Below are 20836 nucleotides of genomic sequence, written 5' to 3' on the forward strand. Positions count from 1 at the left end.
TAATGACTATCAAAGCCATGCAATTTTGCATTGAATTATTGCAGTATTACACAGTAAAATATAACAGTAACATTATCTCTAACAGTTAAGTCGTGAAAAATAATGGCATGAAATAATGGCTGTCTCATATTTTATTTAAAACTTAATTAAAACATTTTGAGCTTATTGAGAACCCATTCAATATTTTTGGTCAATTTTTTAATTATAAAATGTTATTAAAAATTACATGGTTTTAGAAATTTCGACAATTTTACATACAGGGGTTTGAATTCCTCGTCTCTCAATTCCTCGTGGGTAACATGCTATAATTTTTGTGGTTTATCTGTTGTCTGTTGTTCTTGTCAGGTGTCTTGTCCATTGCCATTTGAGAGATTTGACTCTGTGGACATCTCTTACTTATGGTTTTGTCGTATCCACTCTATTTTCTTACGCTCTCTCTTGGTTCTTCTTCTTCTTTACGTGCTGTCTCTTTCATGGAGGTTGGCGATCACATTGGCAAAATCTTCACGATTCTCGGCTTTTCTTATGAGTTCTTCAAAAGTTAGGTTAGTCCAATTTCTGATGTTCCTCAACCAAGATAGTTTCTTCCTGTCGAGACCTCTTTTTCCTTCAATTTTACCCTTAACTATTAATTGTAAGACGTGGTATTTTTAATTTCTCAAAATATGCCCTAAGTACGATGTTTTTCTTATTTTTGTTATATTGAGCAATCCTCTTTCTCTGCCTATTCTGTTATAAACTTTGGTATTTATGATATGGGCTGTCCATGGAATTATAAGCATTCTTCGACATATCCATGTTTCGAACGATTCGAGGCGATTCATTTCTTGAATTTTCAGCGTCCATATTTCTGCCCCGCATAATAGGATTGACCAAACAACACCTGACGAGCCTAGTTCTCAACTCAAGGTCCAATCTGGGGTTCTGGATAACGTTCTTCATTTTTAAAAATGCATTTCTCGCTTGTTCTATTCTGGTTTTTATTTCCACGTCGTTGTTCAAGGTGTTAACTATCCAGGACCCCAAATGTTTTAACTTGTAGACCTGTTCTAAGGTATTGCCTTCTATTTTAATAGAAATTGGTACATTTTGGTTCTTTCCAAATACCATGACTTTGGTTTTAGGGGAATTGATCTTCATCCCGTATTTCTTACAGGAGCCTTCAAGTTGCTCCACTAAACTCCAGTGAATCCACTGAGTCCAGTATCAGAGTCGACAATAAGAACTGTGTCATCGGCAAATCTAATGTTGTAAATGACTTCGCCGTTGACTTTAATACCGCAATCTGTTGAAGAGAACGCTTCCCGAAAAATATCCTCAGAATAAACATTAAACAACGAAGGAGACAGCACACATCCCTGTCTTACTCCTCTCTATATATTGACTAGATTGGAATTGTCATTTTCAACTTTCATGTGGGCTGTTTGTTGCCAATATTTATTTTCTCTCTTGGTTATTCCCAGCATATTTCGTTCCATTGAGCATTGTGCGACGTAAACAGCGCAATAAAGAAGTTAGGAACGTATAATAGTATATTGTTTTATTAGGGAGTAAAATGACACTTTTTGAGGCGAGACTGTACGTTTGACATACAGCCGAGGGACAAAAGGTCATTTTTACTCCGAACAGAACATGCCTTTTTTCAAACGCCAGAAATAATTTGTTAAACAATTTCAAACGTTCCCAAATAATATAAAAATATTTACAAGTCAGAATGTAATTATATATCGAGAAAGTATGGTTACGCTCGTTGAATTTGACACTTTATGTCAGTTTAATAATATTTTTTCGTGTTTTTATGCTTAGGCATAAAAGTGCTTTATTTTTATGCTTAGGCGTTAAAATTACTTTTTATATTGTCAATCACGTCGCAAAAATTAATACTTTTGCGACGTTTGAAAAAAAATATATTATTTATAACAAATAATTTATAACAAAAATGAAAATCTACCCTTTCACAAGTTAATCAGCATATAATATGGTCTAATATATGCTGAATAATGGATGCTATGTAATCATAATATGAGTAAGGCAACTTAATGCTTTTGAGTATTTGATTTAGACACAAATCTGAATTATTTAAGCTAATGATATTTGGAAACGGTATATTTTATATTTATTAGAACCTATGCAATCCAAATTAAAATAATTCATGTGATATATAAAATAGTTTCTTTTAAAAAAACTCCTAAACTGATAAACAATGTTATTTTCCGAACAATATGCAACATACCTTCAATATATCACAGGGCAAATGCAGGACACAGCTACTATTAAAAATACATTACTTTTACATTAGTCAGATTTTAGATTCATTTTAATCTGTAGACATGTGCAAGATATTTCTCATTTTGTTTCATCGATATTAGATAGGTTTGCTAATGAAATTTGCGATATTGCTAATGACATATGGGGATGCTTTTAATCCGTATTCTATTTCTCAGGGTTAAATTCACAACAAATGATTTTTTTGTTATTGACGTCATCTACTCTATCGGCAAGCGAAGTCTAGGTGTTTACATGTCCAGGGGAGAATCGCATAGATAAACCAAACAAGTTTAGATTGGAAAGTGCCCATAAGGAAAATGTAACGACGCGTATAACGATACGCGTGTAACGGTTGCGACCCAAAGCTTTTGAAAATTTCGGAGCGGTTCGACTTTTTCCGGAATTATATCGCTAAATATTATTTGTTCAAATTTATTATTATTTTCTTTTGATTTTGTAAATAAAATACAGTGTGTCGCATACAAGAAACTTTATTCTATATAAGGACATTGGACAAATGGACGCTTTAAACGCATTTCGGGATTTTTTTCAGCGAGAGGGGTTTAGATTAAGATTTTATAATTTTTGAAGATTCTGACTTTGACAAGAGATATGGAAAAGAGAAAATTATTTCTGGTTATAGCGAGTTAAGTTTTAAAAAATATTCAGAAATTATTATTTCAAGGAATTTATTACGAGTAGAGTTACAAGAGTAGTATTGTGCTGGGTTGGCGTTGGTTTCTATGTAATTTGACAAATAAATAAAACTGTCCCTTTAGTTGTCAGTTTTGAGTCAATATTTTTTAATTCTCTTTCGTGTCGATTGCTGATTGAATTGGAGCCAGAAATGGCTCAAAACGAAATAAGTAAATTACCAAGAGATATTCAGGCTGAGGCGACAAACGCCATATCCAAACTACTTCCATTTAAATCCCGAATAACTTATGAAAAGGAATACAAAAATTTTCAAAAATGGAAGCAATTAAAAAACGTGCGAGAAGAAATAAAGTTTTTAACCTATCCTCGCTCCTTACTTGATACTTTATCATGTAATCCACCCTTGCAGTTAAAGCACTATTTTATCTACTATTTTTGATAGATATAAGGCAATTTTAACAGTAGCTATGGAAATCAAAATAAAATCAGTCTTTATTCCCGTGTATTTCTTGTAGTCTATACTAGTCTATGCTGTAGTATAATCGTTTTTTCTTGTTACAGATCGCCATCTAGAGATAGTCCAGCTAGGCTCAGGATGCATGCGCCTCTTCGGCTGTTTGCTCAAGAGCCACGGCACCTCGGTGTCCACCTACTTCGAGTTCAAGCGACCTCGCAGCCTTACCCTCTCCTTCGGCGAGATCATCAAACGGGCCAACACGCCCTTCGTCCTGGCCCTCAGACAGATTCCCGGTGATCGATCGAGTCAGCCGAAGGTAGGTCATCAATCTTGTGACGCGTATATTGTTTGGAAACGGGAATGCTATATCTGGCCGACATCAGTAATCGGTCTGTCTGTCTATACGTCCATTTGTTAGCGGGTGTTCTTCATTAAGATAGGCCGAATATGTCGATATTGATTTGTTACTGGCTTTTATTTTTCATATTAAGAACTGTTCTCAAACTGATCTCATGCATTAAATATTGGATGCGTCTCAAAAGTGGCTCATCCTTATAACTTATTTATTTTTTTTAGTTAAAAAATCAAGATTTGGTATGCTAGTATATGACATAAATTAGGATTGATTGACGTATTCAATTGTTTTCGGTCACTTCCCTTTTCACCGGAAATTACGACAATTTTTTATTTTTAAATAGCACCCACGGTATTTTTTTACTTTATTCGATAGCAAAATGACACTCTGAATACAATGACATATCATAACTCAACTTTTGATATTTTCGCTTAAACATAAATCGAATTTAAAATATTATTCTAGAATGTAATGGCTGTGTTAAATATAACTATTTTAAATCAAGGAGCCTTGGAAAAATAGATTTGAACGTCTAAAGTTTTTAGTGTCTTGTCCTGGCCGGTTAAAAGATGCCCAAATCGTATTTTTAATCATATTTCAATTTTTTCAAAGGGAATGAGGGTGGCTCATTAGCATATTTGAAAAAAGCATTTTTCACGAATAATTTGGTACCATGCACTTGGTACTTCGAGTCAAATTATCATTATGGATCGCATATTGCAACTTCAAATAAACCATATTCGAAAATGTCTAAAGTTGATATATGAGATGTCAGCCCAGTGAGCAAAGTTTTGCCACTTTTAAGGTTTGTTCCAACCGGAATTTCGGGATCGTTTCGAAATGGTACCCGAATCGGTTTTCTTGTACTTTGTTAGCATGCGCGGACTTCGAATAGTTTCGTGACGGTGCAAAAAGTATCAACGTTGGAACGCTTTGTGGATTGTTTACGGGACTGTCAAAAGTGTCAAGCGTGCGTGTATCTATCGGTTTTTTGTTTTTGTTTAGAATTTTATAAGATAACCCTATTATTTTTGTTTGCAATTTGCAATAATAATAATTATTATTCTTGAAATGGAGAATCAGAATCCAGTAATTATTGGTAAGTGTTATTTCAACTGTATACTCACTTACCTATCCGCTCTTTTATGATCCTGTTATGCGTAGTTTCCTGTTATTTCATTGCAGTGGTAGAATATTTAAACATTATTTAATTAATTAAAATTTCCGAACAATTTACTCCACACAAACTCACAAGCAAAAGTATAACGCACACGTATTCGAATTCGTAAAAAATAACCAAGACAGAAGCATCAGCCGGACGCCGGACCAGAATCAGCTGTTGAAAATCGATAATCCCTGCCAATATGCTTTAATGCGCAAGTCAACACAAACAGTTCTCAGTTTGGACAGTGTTCCGAAATTACCGTTCTGAAATCGTAACTAAACGATCCCAAGGTAGGTTGGTACGCAAATAGGATCGTCCGATAACCGTCAATTCTTGGTTGGAACACATTTGAATTACTGCGTACGAGCGTGATCGTTCGGTGACGGTTCTGCGGCGCGGCGTGTTGGGACAAACCTTTAGAGAACATTAGGAAACAGTTACATATCTGCGTTTTATTGCTTCATATAAGGCACAAGAAGAGCTTGGTAACGTAACAATGACGTCACCTAGAACACATTTCCCTTAAAAGAATAAAATGCTCACTGGGAATTTATTCAGCATATTGAATACCTCAATCAATCCTACTTTATATCATAGAGTGCGTCTCAAAAGTGGCTCACCTCTATAACTATTTTATTTTTTTTTAGTATATGACATAAATTAGGATTGATTGAAATGTTCAATTGGTTTTGGACACATTCTGTTTCACCGGAAATTACTACAACTTTTGATTTTTAAATAGCACCTCCGATTTTTTTTTTACTTTATTCCATAGAAAATGTCACTCTGAATCGAATGACATATCATATGTCAACTTTTGATATTTCCTGATGGTTTATTCGAAATTGTAACATACGGTACCAAATTATTTGTAAAAAATTTGTATTTTTCCAAATATGCTAATGTGCCACCCTCGTTCTATTTGAAAAAATTGAGATATGATTAAAAATATGATTTGAGCATCTTTTAACCGGCCCAGACAAGACACGAAAAACATTAGACGATCCAATCTATTTTTTCAATACTCCTTCTTTAAAAATTAGTGTTTTTAATACAACCATGGTCCTATAGATTGATTTTTTTTAAAGCGAATATGTCAAAAGTCATTCTATTCAGAATGTCATTTTCTATCGAATAAAGTAAAAAATACGGAGGGTGCCATTTAAAAATCCAAAGTTTTTTCCGGTGAAACAGGAAGTGATTAAAAACCATACCAAATATCGTTTTTTTTTATCTGAAAAAATAAATAAGTTATAAGGGTGAGCCACTTTTGAGACGCACCACTTTTCAGACGCACGTAATTCCTTTTTTTTCAAATATGCGATAATTGCTTTGACTAATGTATTTATGTTTTCTAACAACTAATGTTTATCTTCCTCGTATATTCTACAAAAGGTAATTTTATATTCTCAATCATGGTCATAGTAACCACGTTTATACATTTGAATCCACTCATTTGACAGCTTTAATTTAAATAACTAAAGCTCGCTCAGTACAAAATTGTGCTATATTATTAACGGGAACTCTGTTGATTTAACTAGTTTTCATTAAATAAATCACCTTCAATTACCTGCAATATCGGGTTTTGTGATGAAAATTTCCGATTATGGGTTATTCAGTAAAACAGAGCTTAAATAACAAACTGTCAATATGGAATTTTAAAAAAACACGACATGTTTTAATTAATTTTTTATGCATAAAAGGTATACCTAATTGGTGTTATCGACAATTATTAGGCCGCATAAAGTGTAGATTAACGGTCTTTCTGCCGAGGAGCAAGGGGAAAGACCACCTACCTGCTGAGCTGTATCCAGGGTCAGAACTTCAATGTAAGGATATCGAGTTGGCGAGTCATCAACTCGAGGAAGGAGGGTCATGGTCAGGTCCTCACAATAGGAATTATCCTCAAATCCAAGGAGGTAATAGAGAAAGAGAAACATATCCTCTATTATAGATACGGGACAACACCGGTATCAGGTCTAAAGAGAGACCAAGTTAAAGAGGTGGAGAAAATAAAGACAGATCCTCCAGCCTCCACCTCACGGATTCCTCAGCCGGAGGCAAGTTCCTCGACTCTGAAGAGCGGCACGGAGGGCCAAACTCCAACCGTGTGTGTGTACTCTCGGAGGAAGAACTGTTGTCAGAGGAGGATGGGAAATATCCTGTCCCCTCAACAACAGGGGTATGATGGGTTATAGACTGTGTGATGACTCAAGGAAGGGGGGCTCAATAGATCTTTAAGGTCGCAGTGATTAATCCCCCTCTTACTCATTCTACATTCTACATTCTACAAAGTGTAGATTAGGGTGAGCCAAAAAAAAAAATAACCTATGGAATTTATGGCTTAAAATGAACCTAATAACCGAGAAAAGAATATCCCCGGAAGGCAGGATTTTTAGCTCACTTTTAAAAGGTGTCGGTGAACATTCAAAGTTATCCATTTAAATAACACGTAAAAAATAGTTTTCCATTAAAAGTACCATAACTTTGTAACGGTTTATGATAAAAAAATTACATCGCGGATTCTTGTAGAGCTTAAAATTTACTAAAAAATCTATCTAAGAGTAATTTTTTATTTATTAATCAGTTTTAGTGTATATTGATTAAAAGTTTTCATATTTGGTAAAAAGAAACTAGAGTATCCTGAGATAGATTTTTTAGTAAATTTTATGCTCTACAAGAATCCGCGATGTAGATTTTTTTATCGCAAACCGTTTCAAAGTTATGGTACTTTTAATGGAAAAAGATCTTTTTACGTGTTATTTAAATGGAAAGCTTTGAATGATTACCGACACCTTTTAAAATTGAGCTAAAAATCCTGCCTTTCGGGGATATTCTTTTCTCATTTATAAGGTTCATTTTAACCCATAGATTTTATAGGTTAGTTTTTTTGGCTCATCCTAGTGTAGATTTTTTCTATTTTTTGTTTCCTTTAATATTAAATATGTGGGGTAAAATAATTTGCCACTGGCGAAGCCATTCTTCCATTGATGGGGGCGATTTGTCGCATTCCCTCAAAATATAAATAAATAAATAAATAATTGCCTTTACTGTCAAAAATTTTTTCAATTTGTAGACAAAGGTAAACTAAACAAACAAAGTAAACAAACAAGGTACTCAAACAAACAAACAAAAGATAATACAAAACATTATACAAATAATATTGTCAGTCTTATTGTTTAAAATAAACATTTATAAATGTTTACAATGTCAAAGAACAAAAAAATAAAAATAATATTCAAAAATACTTAGTTTATAGTAAATATCAATGACTTCTAAATAAATTTATTTCGATGTCATTAGTAAATATAACAATAGCTAACATTAGACCAGTGTTTACAAGATCAAATTCGATTTTCAAAATATAATTCATTTACGGGGTAGAAAGCCTTGTCTAGTAAATAAGAGTTCAATGCTTTGCGAAATGAAGAAAATGATGTTATGGATTTGATTTAAAATGGCAGATGATTGTGCATTTTTTTTCGAGTTGTATAATTGAACTTTTAACTAACTCTGAGCGTGGAGTAGGTAGATAAAGGTCTTGCTCCGCGTTCCTGAGTGGATAAGTGTGAGATGACCTTCCTTGAGAAGCTGATACATGCTTACGTATTACGTAAACCAAACCAAACACAAACGGATTCAAATATAAATAAATAAGGAAGAGTCAATATTTTTAATTTTTTAAAAAAGTCCTGGCAATGAGTTCTGCTGTTTAGTCCCAATGAATATCGAACAGCTCTCTTCTGGAGCTTCAAAATACGGTCAAATTGAGTCGCAAAACACGTACCCCAGAATGGCAGGGGATACCTGAGGTGCGACTCAAAAAGTGCATAATAAACAGTTCTATCCACTGACAAGTTAAGCTCCTTGGAAACAGATCTTAATGCAAAACAGGCAGAGCTCAGTTTTTTCGACAAAGCTTCGATATGTATGTCCCATTTCAGAGAATTGTCTACAACAAGCCCTAAGAATTTTACAGATTTTACGACGTCAATGGTGGTGTTGTTAAGTACAAAAGGCTGCAGCGAGTTTTTATACGACAAAGCTTTAGTTTTAGAAATGTTGAGACTCAGGAGGTTCGAATCACACCAAGATTTAATGGTGATTAAGTCATTTGATATAATCCTATGAAGTGCCGTGATTGCCATATTGTAATACGTTTTTATTTAAAAAAAAGTTACCGAGATCTCCCATTATAAATTAAAATTCTCAGTAAATTTTTCAAATAATTAAATTCAATTTATATTATTTAATGTGTATATTGGTCGAGATTTATAGATAACGCCAAGACCTACGCCAAACCCTAAAAATAAAAATATCAATTTTATTAATCACAATTAATAATATTAAAATAAAAATAAAATTGATAAATTATATATTTTACCTAATTTATTATTTAATATTATTGCTATTAGTTATTATTACTATTAGTCTAACATACAGCAATTTCAAATAAAAAATAATGGTATTTAAGGTAATTTCAAAAGATCTAATTTTAAAAATCTTTAACATTGTGTAACTCTGAAACTATGCATTTCCATAGCCATGTTTATAGGAACTTTTTTCATATTTTTTGATGAGGAATCAATGAATACTTATTAAAACTTTCGCAAGTTAATGATATTATAATATTTTAAAGATTGCTATTAGACTGGGATCAAGGCAAATTAATAAAATTGCGTTTATCTCAAGAAGGCCGAAATCGAGAAAATATGAAGAGACAACTTTTAATCAGCATTAAACTGGTTACACTACTTCGCTAACAAGAGAAAAAAGTCAGTGACGCACATGCTTTTTTTAGAAAAATATTCCAAATATTCCAGTGATAACCCAAACGCACATCCCTTGTGAATATATCAACACTATTTTAGCTTTAAAATATGTCGCATCTCTGGTAACTTTTACCCTAAAAATTTTATTCGAAACGCTAAAAGTACTTGGAAGAAAACTATAATAAATCGAAAAAATATCAAGATTTTAACACTCTATAGCTACGAAACAAACTAGAATCGGACCTATGTTGATATGAAAAATAAATTTTATTTTTACGTAAGGAATCTCCCCACGAGAGATAGCACATGTTTTTTGAAACACCCTGTACAGGGTGTCCCACTAAGAATAGGTCTCGGCTGTATCTCGGAAAGTATTAGCCGTAGAGGCTGCGGAAAAAATATTTATGACTAAAGAGGCTATGGAAAATTGCTGGAAATTATTTTCAAGTTTGTAGAACGACCGATAGGGGGCGCAACTGCAACAAAAAATAAGAAAATGGCGTTTTACACAATTTTGCCTAGATAAGGCGTACTAAAAGTAATAGGTTCATAATCTTCAGTAAATTTTGAATATTTTTTGTTAAAGCCATTTTCCCCCATCTACCAAAATAAAGTGGTGAGGGAAGGTTAGATCTATTTTTATTTAAATATTAATAACTCTGGACTGGATGATCAGAATCCAACAAGCGAGGGCTCGTTTAAAAGGGCGTTTCTTACTCTATATTGTACCATATAAACAATGATAATAAGCTTTTGAACGTAGACGCTAGGGGGCGTTGTCTTACAACTTAACAAACATTGCGCGTTTTTTCAAAAAAATAAAAAGCAATAGTATATGTAATTTAAGCTGATAGTAAAGAGTAGCAAAAGCTTAGAAAGTCAGCGAAAATCGCATTTTGATATCTTCTTTCAAACCGAAGATATTAGCAAAATTATAATAAATACCAAAAAATAAGCCCTTAATTACCTTATTTTTACAACACGGTATCAGTAGCTCCCTTAATTATGCCCATTCTAACAAAAGAATAAGACAGAAAGTTAGTTTATTTTAAAATCGACGAAATACCAGAATACCATAATACCAGAGGTATTAATATCTAATAATTAAGAATAACAGTGAACAAGAAACGATGATTCAGTGAAGTCATGGTAGGCTTTGGAAAAAAGTTGCTTTTGACGTAATAGTATAAACGTCAAATTGTTATTAGATCAACATTTTTATAGTCTTATCAGAATTTTTTTATCTTTTGATTGCTTTTTCAAAATGCCAACAACTTCAACTTTTTCAAATAATAAAGATATAATAATAAATATTTATTTAATTTTCTTGAAAAAACGCGCAATGTTTGTTAAATTGTAAGACAATGCCCCCTAGCGTCTACGTTCAAAAGCTTATTATTATTGTTTATCTCAACGCTCTTTTAAACGAGCTCTCGCTTATTGGATTTTGATCATCCAGTCCAGAGTTATTAATATTTAAATAAATATTTTGGTAGATAGGGGAAAATGGCTCTAACAAAAAATATTCAAAATTTACTGAAGATTGTGAAGCTATTACTTATAGTACACCTTATCTCTGCAAAATTGTGTAAAAACTCTATTTTCATATTTTTTGTTGCAGTTGCGCCCCCTAGCGGTCGTTCAACAAACTTGAAAATAATTTCCAGCAATTTTCCATAGCCTCTTTAGTTATAAATATTTGTTTCCGCAGCCCCTACGGCTAATACTTTCCGAGATACAGCCGAGAGCTATTCTTAGTGGGACACCCGGTACATATTTTCATGTTTTTTTTTAATATTCTTTAATAAAGTATGGAAATTTGCAAAAATATGAAAGGGATTAACCATTTTAGAATAAGCAACTATTTTTATGAAGAATGCATTTTTCTCAAAATTTCAATAATAAAAAAGTTTTTTCTCTTGTAAAGACAATCCGGGGACATACTGTATAATTAATTCAGCTATTTTCGAATAATATACTAACAAGAATTACATAAAATTTTAATAATTCCTTCCGAACACCTTTAGATAAAATTCTTTGTTTCAGCAAGTAGAACCATTTAGGATTTATCTCAATACAGAATTTAAAAATAAATACAGACTTCTAAGCTTTTAAAGCTTTCTACCGTCCTTTAACTGACAGCTTTATTAGATGCAGGATAAGAGAAATATATTTATTTGCCTAAAATGGCGCATTTTCCGCTTCAGCAGTGTCAGAGGATTTTGCACAAAGCAATGCAATTCGATGAAAATAATATTCTAGAATTAACAATAGACGAGGCAAGCTCATAATTTCAAAACCTTAATAATAAAAATCCTTTATGGCAACTATATTAATCTCGTTTATTTATTTTTGATTATTTTCTATTCCGTTTGTATTATCAGTAATTCCTGTTCGATATTAAAACTGAATATTGAAAATTAAATTTGTTAACGAAAAATATAAACAGTGATATGATTTTGATTGGAATTAAGTTTTAATTAAATATAAATCCAAGTTTTTTGTTTGGTTTAGAATGTAAATATTTTTTTGAATATTTTTTCTAAATTATGCTGATCTTTAACTTACTTTGAATCGTGGAACAAAAAAATGATTAAGACAGAAGCCTGTCTAAATATTTTGACATTAAAGTTTTGCTGATATTTTTTCTTTGCATCTTTTTTATTTTTCCTTGATTATTTTATGAATTATTGTTTTATGCGAAGTGCATAAATCTGAGAATACTTTGTATGAGGATTTTAATTACGGTGATATACAAGGTGTTCCAGAAATAAGTGCAAGTATTATTATTTTAAGAGGTGGTAGATCTCGATAAAATAAAAAAAAATTCGATTATGTGGTATAAAGTTACAATTGTTATGTCACCGACTAGTATACCAGTCAGTCAAAATGTTTATAATAATTTAATGTCAACTATGGACATCACATCTCTACAGGCTGTCCCATTTATTATTAGGTAATTTTCCACGCAGAATCAGCATTCCTGTTGTTTCTTAGCTTCAATCTAGTGAGGTATTCTATAAGGAAATAGTAACACCTTCAATCCGAATATTAGTTATGATTAGGTTACATCAATTTAATTAATTTTACTTATTTGTTTCAGTACAACACATCTTTATGTTTGTTATTAAATAATTATAATAACTTATTTATTTTTATTAGAAATATTTTTTTAAATTAAATTTAGTAGTTATTAGCATCTATTGACATGACGTAAAACAAAACCAAAAATTTATTTAATTTATCTTTATATTTTAATATATAACGTTCCAGTAAACCGTTGTGTAAGTTAAAACAAACAAAGACGATGGAAGTCTCTATTATTTTCCTTATTTATTCTTTCCTTATTTCTTGTATTATATTTTCCTTCTTTTTATTCAATGTTTTGAAACGGATTTTACGAAATTATTGTTAAAAGTTCAAATAAAATTACCTAATTAATGTAATTCAATTATAAAAAGTTACATGTAAGTACGTTTATAGGGGTATTTGTAAAGATTATAGAATTATAGAAATATAATTATGCTAAAAGAAAAATAGTTAACAAAATAATATTTTGTACAATATTATAAAAATAAAATAAGTAAATATTTTTTGTAAATAATATTTCAAGAAATTTTTATTGTACAAAAATTTGGAAATTTATTTTTAAGAAATAATGCGCTGTTGAAACATAAATCTCGACCTCAACTGGGCGTATGCTGTTTCTTGTAATAAAAGCGGCTTAAATATGACATTATCGATTGACTGCTCTAGTTTGAACTGGCACGTGCAGTCCTATTCGATCTAAAGTTATTCATTATATTAGGTGTCCTACTGTTTGAACAATCATCATAAATGTCAGTTTATTTAGAAGTTGACGTCCTCTAATTTGAATTATAATAACATATACTGGCGATATTGGCTTGAATATTCAAAAATATTTATTTTTGAAGAATTTCATTTAAAAAGATCCACTTTAGTGTAGAAATATATTTCTATTGCCCTGTATATTTATGAAAATGTCTTTAAAAGTACCTTACTACCCGTATATTGGATAAAAGAGGATTTTTCCAATATTTCGGAATTTTTTTACCAAACACTGAGTCACCCTATACATTTTCATTGAAAAAGACATTAATTCGAAGTATGGTAAGTTATATATATTTTTTTTTTACTTTTGATTAAAAAAATGTGATTAATTTTTCCGATATTCCCAATTATTTATAAAATGTGATTCCTATCCAAGAAAATTATGAATAGGAATTTATAGAAAATTGCGCACATTTGCTAATTGCGCACAAGTTATACAAAAAGTTAGGTATTAAACTCTAGATTACAGTTAAGGGTTAGAACGTTTAGTGTTATAATAGCAAAATAAATCACTTGTTCATCAGAATACACCAAAACGCTTAACTTTTAAATACTAAGGCGCGTTTCGATAACTATATTAGCATCATCAGAAGATGATGTAAATTTTTAATTTTAATCATCTGTTGATGATGCTAACGTTGTTAGCCGTTTTAGTTAGAACATATTTTAGTATATTATTTAAAAAAACATTTTATAAAAGGCATTTGAAGATAGAAGGACTATACAGGGTCCGGCAATAGTGCGTCGGGCATCTGTAGCTCCTAGAATAAAAAATTTTGTTTAAGTGCAAACCTAAAGTAACTGTCCTGAAATCAAAACTATATTAGGTATTTATTTTAGATGGTAGGTACTTACTTTGCTATAAATATGGTATTCGTAAATCATACAGGATGCTCAAAATTCTACGGCAAACTTTCTAAAATATAAAACGGACGACCCTGTATATTATTTTTTCAATAAATGGAGAATTAAAAAATAAACATATTTTGTATTGAGAGTATTTCAAAATTAATAACGGTTTCGCAGATATTCGCGAATTTATATTTCATATGGCATTTTCCACAGTAAATTTTTATCATTAATATATTAAGCCACCCAATGATTTTTCTCTCGTATTTTACCGTTGAGAGAAATCATACTACGTGTATCTGCAAAACCATTAAAAATTTTGTAATATTTTAAATACAAAAAATGTTCAATTTTTAATTCTACATCTAATAAAAAATAATATACATTTGAATAAAAACAAAGAAAAATTATTTCATATTTTAGAGAGTTTGGTGTAGAATTTTGAACATCCTGTATGATTTAAGATTACAAAATGCAATAATATACAGGGTGTTCCATTTACAATAAATAATCCCGGTCCACTCACACTTTTTTTGAGCCATCCTATAGAAGTTAAAATATTTTCCCGAAATACATCCTCATACATACTTTAGGTTTACACTTAAATAAAATTTCCATATTTTTTATGTGAGGAGCAACAGATGCCCGACGCACTATTGCCGGACCCTGTGTAAAAGTGGATTATAATTTTTACCTGTAACTTTTTTGAAAAAGTGAGTCACACTGTATATCTTCATTTAAAAATATATTAGCAAATATACGATGTGTTATATTTTTTTTCAACTATTAATAAAGTATGATTCATAGCCAGGATAATTGTGAACAAGGATTTATAGAAAATGTATCAAGATAAACAAAAATTCTTGCATTAAACTCTAGACTGACATTTTCCTAACCACATAAGTTTCATTAAGAATTAATTTAAACAGTTATAACTATAATAACCGTTAATTTGATTTTAACAGTAAAAATTCTGATTTATAATTCAATTTTATAAGCTAAATGTATTTTAGCTGTGGTTAAATAAACGATACTTTAGTTTATTATTTAAAAAAGCAAGTTAAAAAATTCAAGTTTAATTGAAACAACTACACAGGGTGAGTCTTAAATAAGTGCAAATCTTTTTAGCTGTAGTATATTTCGACACGTTTATGAGGTTTTTTCGCAAAAATAAAATTAAAAATTATGAATTTTTTGAAAATAAAAAAAATATATATTTTTTTGTTAAAAATCATATTATCTTGATATGGCAACTGTAGGTTATAAGTTAAACTTACAAGAAAGAAAACCCATAAAACATTAACATAAAAAATTTTTGGTAAAAAAAATATTTTTATTAAATTTTATGTTACTTATTTGAAAAACGGTATAGAGAAAATATATTTATTTTATCGAGATCTACCAATACTGAAAATATTTACACTTATTTTTGATTCACCCTGTATAAAAATGGAAATAAACTTTTATATTTTTTTATTGTTCTACATTAAGTCATAAAAACCACAGTGCATGGTGTTATCGATTTAACGCCTAAAATATAACAAGAACATATTTTTCACTATTTTTATATTATTTATAAATTTCTATTTAGTTATTTATATTGCCGTGACAGTCTTTTTAAATACGATGCTTATATTGTTGACTTAGAAACATTAAAATATTAAAATCCATCTTCTATTTACTGTTTTGCCACTGGCGAGCATAAGTTAACAATTAGCTCTGAACACAGAATGTGCTTTATGAGGTAAATAATGAAATGGAATTTGCAATAATGCGGTAATGAAATTTTAAATGAAACCTAGACCGAGGTTGAAAGGCGATCAATAGGTTCTAGGTATTTCCCCCTTAATCTATCTGCCACAAACCTACCGAAAACGATAAAGCTTTGTTTCTAATTTGCCTCAAAATAGCTTAGATTAATTCATTATTTAATATTAGTATATTTATGCCTAATAACATTAGATGGTAATTAAATTAAAAACTCTAGAATGTATAAAAGCAGATTTACCAGCAGCGCTATTTTGTCGTGCTTAATTTGTTTTATACTATCTAACTTTTATAAACACTCTAGAACAGAGTTGAAAATATAATAAAGTACTTAACTTTTAGGAAATAATATTATTACAAACACTACGTGAATACACGATATAGCTTTTCTGATATTGTGCAAACTCAACCATGTATGTCCTAATATCTTTATCGTTTATTGGATTATGTGCAGCGCTTTTATTTTGTTGTGTCCGAATTCTAACTAACTATAATCTTTTTATATTTGGATATAGAATATCTACTAAAAAAATTAATTTTAAAGTTTTTAATCAAGTTTTATTATTTATAAGCAAAAATGTCATACGTTTCAAATGTATAATATTAGATGTATATATACTATACTCATGTATCTGTAGAGGTCAGTAATGTATGGCAATCGCTTCTTTGATTTTAAAGAACATAACATAACATACGTAAAAAATAAAAACAAATTAAAAATAATTATACTAAAAGTTTGAAGCTTTTTGGTTTTACCTTACTAAGTAATTTTTATCAGATAGTAATTGTTAATTTTGAAGTTTAACTTGATATAATGTCTTTTTAACAGAACCACAGCGGTTTTTATAGACGTATCGTGGCTAATGTCATATTCAAGGCCTGACTGTTTTGACAGTTCTACCGAAGTGGTCCAGAATTAGTAGTCGTAAACAAACCAATTGTTTTCATTAGTTTCGCAACAAATCTGTGTTTTTCACGCATTTCTATGCTAATAAAATTATACTAAATAATTTTCAGTGAATAGTGAACTATCTAGATCCGATTCATAACATCGTACTCGCAAAAAAAAACATACTTTCCGTAAAATTTATAGTAACAACGGCGATACCGGCTGTGTGTCCGGGCTAGGAAAAAGTTGGGGAATTTATATAAAAACATAATTAATAGCGTTAGTGTTAGTGTATAGTGTTAAACCAACGTAAGTGACGTGTATTTTTAGGTAAAACAGTTGTCGTTTCTTTATTTTTACTCTGTGAAATAAAAAATACCGCAACATTGTTCTGTGCTTGTGCCTTGTAGCAGCAATTATAATAAGTACTCAGGATCGGTCTACATTCTCTTTCCCAACAATATTAAGTGTAACTAAGTCACGTTCAAAACCTACAGAAGACGCTGTGCCTACAATTTTTCTACAAATCAACCCTCTTATATGACTGTGCATGTTCCCATAAAGAGAAAACATCCCGATGAAACAAAACAAGATTTGGAAATTCAGGATGAAATAAATATTGAAAATTATTATTATTATTAGGAAATGGCAATATATTTTAAAGAAATTAAATGAATTGTACTTTATTTCAGTATTTTTTATAAAAAATATCTTTATCTTTTTATTTACGGTTTATGGAAATGGTTACTTGAACATCGAACTACAAATTACTTAATGATAATAGTTAATTCTACCTGATATCCACATTTTTTAAATATGTTAGGCAAATTTTTACAATTATTTTTAATTAAACTTTAAAATATATTCTGCCCTTATTATATACAATACATTTTCTTAACTTGTCGATAAAGTATAGTTTTCAATTTTTTAATATTTGGAAACGTTATCACAAGGTATATTATTTCTAGCTGCTAAATACTCGCTAACGCAATTTTTGGACATGCTTTTTATTATCTGGATTTTATTCTGTTCATCTTATGCTGTTGTTTATTTCATATTAATATTCGTGTTTTAGATCTAAATTTTAATGCTATTCAATTACTTTAACGCGATAAAAAATTAATGTTATTTTTTAACACCTTTGTGTATAATATTTTTCATATTTGTATCTGGCAAAACTATCAATAAATACTATTATTTATGCAAAAACTATATGCAGTACCATATGGCACAATTCAAAACCCGACTATAGCGGTGACGTCACAAATCGATATCTCTGGCCTGTATCTCATGTTGGTTATGGACGTATCTGTTAGGTTAGGTTAGGTTTAATAATTTCTTTGTTCTTTGTATGTTTTGCTTCCGACGACGGGAATAGTTATACTTCCTGAAACGGTAAGCATTTTTTCGTCCGTTAGGCAAATTTGCTAATTACTAAACCACTGCTGACAATTAGTCTCCGTTGGATTAATACAGCAGTGTTTACAAAAAATAACTATTTTATTTTGTAGATTTTCTTACAGTGGCAAAATACACATAGCACATTTTGAAGATTAGAAGTGTAACAATGCGTAAAACGTATTAACATTGGTGTATATTTAATATTTAATACAATTTTGATTATAACTGGTAAAATAAAAGGACATGAGTAATACAGGGTTGTTCACTACATACGACACGGAATATTGTAGCTAAACGATTAGATTTTTACAAATTGTAAGTTTTGGGTTCGTTGAAGGATTATTAGAGCTACAATTTAAAAATATTTTTACAAGACACAGTGAGTGTCCCAAATAAATAAAAAATATCAAAGTTGTATTTTTCTAAACGGATCACCCTGTATATTGTTAAATTTTTAGATTCTACAATGAAAATAAAGGTAAATTTTATTAAGGTTTATTACACTTAAACTTTACCGTTGTTGAAATATTTTCAATTTTGTGAAATTGCAGTATAAATTTTAAGGTTTCATTTCTCCGAGGGTATCAAAGTTTTTAATACTAAATATTTACTGAAGTTTATTTATTGATCAGTTATTGTGTTGCAATAATAAAAATTTTACTACCTCATACAGAGTGTCTAAATATTTATTTTAAATAATTATTACCTTTAAATGGCAATAACTTGTTTAATTTAAATGGAACACCCTATATATTTTATGAGAGTCGGATGCACAATTTAATTGTCTATCAAATTGTATTATACCATTTTTTACCTATCTCTTCAAGTTTCCGTAGAAAATGCATTTTCTTGTAATTTAGAACTCATTTATCAATATACCCATGGAATACTGACATTTTAGATTATTTTTAAAGATGTTCCAAATTTTTAAAGAGTACAGATACTAATATTGTCGATATAGTTCGTTTATTTCATTAAAAAATAAAAAAAAACTGTTTAAATATTTGTTAAAGACGACGAATTAATATGATTCCAGTATTCAAAATACATTAGTTGACTGTTTGCGTTGATTAATAATAATTATTGCTCCAAATACTAAAAAAATGAATTATGTATGTGTATTAGACAGTGTGGTAAAAAACTAACACCTTAAAAATTATATTTTATTTTTTTACAGATGCTTATTTATAACAACAGAGACGTTCATTTTCATAACTTATTATTATATTGATTTCTGACACTCTTCACAATACAATTAAGTATGTAATTAATTAGTATCTGGTCGGAAATACTGGTGGTATATTTAATTAATATAATATATATAAAGATTTAAATAGTTTTCATTTTGCATACAAATGGGCTAGTAATATTATCGTTTTACTAAAAACGATAATATTACTAGCCTGTACATTTTGTACATTTGTTGTTTTAAAAACAATCTAAAATGTCAATATTCCATGGGTATATTGATAAATGAGGTCTAAATTATAAGAAAATGCATTTTCTACGAAAACTTGAAGGGGTAGGTAAAAAGTGGTATAATACAATTTGATAGACAATTAAATTGTGCATCTGATTCTTATAAAATATACAGGGTGTTCCATTTAAATTAAACAAGTTATTGCCGTTTATATCTAGTATTTATTTAAAATAAATTTTTAGACACTCTGTATAAGGTAGTATAATTTTTATTATTGCAACACAATAACTGATTAATAAATAAACTTCAGTAAATATTTAGTATTAAAAACTTTGATACCCTCGGAGAAATGAAGCCTTAAAATGTATACTGCAATTTTACAAAATTGAAAATATTTCAAAAACGGTAAGGTTTAAATGTAATAAACCTTAATCAAATTTACGTTTATTTTAATCGTAGAAACGAAAAATGTAATAATAAACAGGGTGTTCCATTTAAAAAAATACAACTTTGATATTTTTTATTTATTTGGGACACTCTGTGTCTTGTAAAAATATTTTTAAATTGTAGCTCTAATAGTCCTTCAACGAACCCAAAACTTACAATTTGTAAAAATCTAATCGTTTACCTACAATACTCCGTGTCGTATGTGGTGAATAACCCTGTATATTTCGAAATCAAAAAAGTATGCTATCCGATATGCTCCTGTCATATAAGGTTTCCGTTAAAAAATGGTTTATATCAATAACTGTGACATTTCACAGCGTATAACATTTTTAGTAATACAATCTGAAACTTCACTAGAAACCCTACAATTTAACTTTTTAATGAATGGTTCTATTTCAAAGAACAAAAAATGATACAAATGTTTGCTTCTTCATTAGTTGACAAAATAATTAGAAAACGTATATATAAGTTTGCGATTTCTGAAAATTCAACTTTTCAAGTGGAGAAAGATACGTCAAAATATTTTTAAATACAGTT

At 30.0% G+C, this 20836-nt stretch overlaps 1 protein-coding gene across 1 annotated transcript in view; it reads left to right on the top strand.

Moving 5' to 3' along the window:
• LOC115874661 (head-specific guanylate cyclase) overlaps positions 1 to 20836 on the top strand; it is a 204240-nt gene that overhangs the window by 97737 nt on the left and 85667 nt on the right. The window contains exon 7 of the mRNA XM_030889880.1: positions 3487 to 3698. Within this exon, the coding sequence (XP_030745740.1) occupies positions 3487 to 3698 (212 nt within the window). The remainder of the gene's footprint in view (positions 1 to 3486; positions 3699 to 20836) is intronic.

This window comes from Sitophilus oryzae, unplaced genomic scaffold (genome assembly GCF_002938485.1).
Source record: "Sitophilus oryzae breed Bouriz unplaced genomic scaffold, Soryzae_2.0 scaffold_1297_pilon_pilon, whole genome shotgun sequence".
In the NCBI taxonomy this organism is placed as follows: domain Eukaryota; kingdom Metazoa; phylum Arthropoda; class Insecta; order Coleoptera; family Curculionidae; genus Sitophilus; species Sitophilus oryzae.